The sequence below is a fragment of the Nannospalax galili genome, unplaced genomic scaffold (assembly GCF_000622305.1).
Source record: "Nannospalax galili isolate Female #2095 unplaced genomic scaffold, S.galili_v1.0 scaffold405, whole genome shotgun sequence".
Classification (NCBI taxonomy): Eukaryota; Metazoa; Chordata; class Mammalia; order Rodentia; family Spalacidae; genus Nannospalax; species Nannospalax galili.
The window spans coordinates 1,125,356-1,129,445 of NW_008354532.1; the positions used below are offsets into that span (position 1 = coordinate 1,125,356).

Genomic DNA, 4,090 nt, shown 5'->3' on the forward strand with positions numbered 1-4,090 from the left:
CTAGTACAGTATAAAAGGAAATAGACTTTTACCTACATAAAGTGTGTCTATATAGATGCAACATGGGTACAGTAAAGCAAATATGTCCAAAAAATGATTTAAAAAAATTTAGTTGCTATCAGAGCATTCCCAAAAGTAAGTTAGACAAAGCTCACTTTGTATTTTTATATGCATACAAATAACATATATTAAAGAAGATATTTGCCAGGTGTGGTGGCGCATGCCTTTAATCCCAGTACTCGGGAGGCAGAGGCAGGCAGATTTGTGAGTTCGAGGCCAGCCTGGTCTACATAGCAAGCTCCAGGCCAGCTGGGGCTACAGGAGAAGAAACTTTATCTAACCAGAAACAAATAAATTTGCTATCTTTATATAAAAGCTAAGACACTTTTTGAAGAATAATCTTATTAATCTTATAGCAAGTAGAATCAAGCACCAACAGGATGTCTCACTAGTGAGGTCATCAGCCTCCACAGAAACACCTTTATTCACTACTCTTTTGACTTCTCCCAAGAAGCGCACCCTGGTTGCAGGTACATTCTCCCCCTGAGATTTCTGAGCTCTACAGAACATTTGGTCCAGACATTCAAGTGCTATATTTAATTTTACACAGGTTTCTCTCAGATTCTTAAAAAATAACATAACTATATATAGTTTTCTGATTAAATGGATAATTAGAAATGTTAACTTTCTAATCAGTTTTATTAGATTACATAAAAAATGGATTCAGAACATTTTATTAGAATAAACTTGCTATCTTTACATTTGTTTTTTCTTCCCACAAAATATTCTTGCAAATATTTATGTTATCATGACTTTCAACAGTTCTTGATGAAAAGTAAAAAGAAAATAATGGAGATAATCTACAAAATCAAAACTTCACTTTATAAATAAGCCAAGGCTGATTCTTAGCACTAAAAATATCACATAAAATTTTATTTCTCCTTTTTATCTCAAATATTTATAGTTTCCACGCATTTCTTTTAAAATATCATCTATTAAAATCATTATAGATTCATAATTCTATAATGTTATTGGCAAATAACCAAACCACTATTCATTATTCATGTTTATTTAGTAAGTATCCTATAACCCAAGGCAGTACTTGACAAGTCCAAGTTATTAAATTACGTATTCATGAAATCATTTTTAGTGGATTGTGACTAGCATGAAAAAGAGAAATAGAATAGAAATTCCAGAGTACAGTATGAATAACATCACTTTCAGAAACTTTTGTTTCAGTAATGTTAATGTTTGTGAATATATGTATGAGTAATTTGGTTCTGTTTTAAAATGTATTTTACTATATCTTGCTAAAGTAAATAAATGATGATGAAACAATATTGGAAAGGAAAACAGTCTGTGTGGGAGTTCTGATTGTTAATATTTTCTGCATCACTGTAATGCATTTATTTATTACTAACCCTAATGTATTTGTCTGCTCCTTGCTTCCACTTCACATCCCTATTTTCTCATGAGCAAGTCATAATTATTAGATTTCCATGCCAGGTAAGTATATTTTCATAAAAAATAGAATAGGTGAAAGCCTATAAATTTCCTATTAACATACTTACCTGTTGGCAATCCTTTTCCTCTCAATCGGTCTCGAATAGCCTGGCTTCGATCAGGCTTTTGTTCACTGCTACGGGAAAGCTGATCCGTCTGTACATAGGTAATCAAAAATCAAGTTTGACAAAAGAATCTTCCTTTTTTTCCTCAGTGGCTGTCCACAAAGTAACACTACTTAGACAATATGGGGGGTATAGCTCTAATTGAAGAGATTCTATGTCTTACTGCAATTTTTATTCCCTAGAGACTAATAAAGCCTGTACAGGTCAATTCATATTCAGGAAATTAAAAGGCAAGAAAATACAGAGTAATCTATACCCGTGGACATAGTGAGCTAAAATGAGCTCTATTTTCGAACAGTAAACTTAAGGTATGCTCTCCCTCACCATCTGATAACTATTTTCATCTCTCAAGTTAGATTTACACAAATTTCAAGCTACATTAATTTTGGTTTGGTAAATCTTTCTCCTAATTGTAATTATACATTGAGGTTTAAATTCTTTTCAGAAGTAATTTCTCAGATACTGTCTGCCAGAATTACATTGCCTGCTAAATCTTTAAACTGGACACATTTCAAGTGACAATTTAAATTAATGTTCCATTGAATCCTCTTTATAACAAAATGTTTTAGTAGTCTAAAATTTCAGTAACTTTACCAAGGATATTTGTTTAAAATAAATCATGCCAAGGTAGGTTAAACTCTACATTATGAGGGATAAAAAGTTGGAATACTGGGTTATTCAAATGATCAAATATAAGAGAAACATAAAGATGGAAAGAGAGATGTGAGGAAACTCATTTAGCTATAGTATAAACAGCATGTCTCCATGTTTGCTTACTCACACACACCTTTTCATATGCCTCCAACATTAGAATCTGAACATTGATTAAAATTCTTTCTCAGGCAGTATACTCAAGGTTCAAAGTATTATATTTCCTATTTTTAAGAAGATTTAAATGGAAATATTTATAAAATAATGCTACTACTGAACTGCTTAACTGATGTCTGTCCAGACCATATTGCATTGTTTGTGACAGAAAAGATAGTGAATATTCTAAATATTTGTGAATGCCTGCTTTGAGGCAACTATTAGCAACAGCTGTTGTTTATTGAACAGTTATTAAAATCCAGGCATTGCCTTAGTGCACTAAAAACTTTATTTAATCTTCAAAGCAACCTCATATAGTAGACAAAATCCTTATCCTCATATTATTCTTAAGCTCTGAAATAGTAAAACAAAACAAAAACAAAACAAAAAAACCACTTCAATGAAAGCATCTCAACTCGGAAACAATTACTTTCACAACTGTTCAGTAATATGGGTAGATAATGTATTGCATTATTCTTATTTTATAGTTAAAAATGAAGGTTAAAAAAACCTTTAAAATACTGGAAGAACTAAGACAAGTGAGCTGGCCTGCTGACTCTGACTCAATGCTAATTCATCTTTAGTGCTTTGGTCACTGGCAATAATGACCTACTGGAAGCAGTTACAGCTTCAGAGGAAGAGCCAAAAGCAAGGCTTTGGGGTTGGAGACTCAGGCTCCAATTAGATCTCTATTATGTATTATACTATATTTTCGTTGCCTTACTTTTGTTTAAAAAAGGAACACATAGAAATAAAACAAATAAAATGGAAGCAGTCCCAGATAAAGAGGAGAAACGAGCAGCCAAGAACCTGTACTAAATTCCCATGACAGACTCACAAAACTTTAATGGGAGACAGTTTGCAATTTTTCTAGACGATCTCTGAGCCTATTTTTTCACCAAATGGCAAAGTGTATGGAATTTGGAGATACTCTTAGCTGCCAGGCATGGTTAAGATGGGGAACTAAACCCTGAAGGACAGACAAAGAGGAGGAAGCCAGAAAGAACACTGTGTGACAGTAGCAGATCTGTAGCCCACATAGAGAAGGGACAAGCACCGAAGGACCTTCACACAGTAAGAGCGGATGAAGTATAAAATCCTGATCATTTATCAAAGGACCAAGGAGCTTCCAAACCAGAGCAAACAGTTGAAGGGATGAAGAGCAGAGACAACTATTAGACACAGATTTTATTCTTGAGAATTCTCACATCTCAGATGAGAGAAAATGGAGGCATCCAAGTCTGAGGGTAATCTGACAGCAGCAAGATATCAGGTCCTTCCTTCATACCAGAGAAGGTGGGGAAGAACACAGGGGAGCCAAGTCAATGAGTGGCCAAGAAAGAAGTCTAGAGACAGAAAGCGCATTTAGGTGTGTGGTATGTTAATGCATTTCCTGGAGGTGTTTACAGTGATAGGCTAGAGCTCTTTGGGAAAATATCTAAGGAAGAAAGGTGGGAAGAACAGACATTTCCAACTTGAAAATGCTATAGTTCCATGACATTTTCTGTAATAACATTCTTAAAAAAAAAACAAAAAAAAACAAACCAGATTTCAAAAAGGTAGGAGATTAATTGTGATGGGTTTCTAAATTTTAATAATAATTTCAAGTAAACAATGTAATAATTTTTCCCTTATTTTCTTGAAAAATGCTACTG

General features: G+C 33.6%; 1 protein-coding gene across 9 annotated transcripts in view; it reads right to left on the bottom strand.

The window, feature by feature from the left end:
- The window catches only part of Ptpn13 (protein tyrosine phosphatase non-receptor type 13), a 238,888-nt gene that overhangs the window by 148,139 nt on the left and 86,659 nt on the right, over nt 1–4,090 (bottom strand). For 8 of the 9 annotated variants that reach the window (XM_008851752.3, XM_029555308.1, XM_029555309.1 and 5 more), the window contains exon 6: nt 1,572–1,659. The exons of the other annotated variant lie outside the window; for it this stretch is intronic. In XM_008851752.3, coding sequence (XP_008849974.1) covers nt 1,572–1,659 — 88 coding nt within the window. The remainder of the gene's footprint in view (nt 1–1,571; nt 1,660–4,090) is intronic. 9 annotated transcript variants of the gene reach the window in all.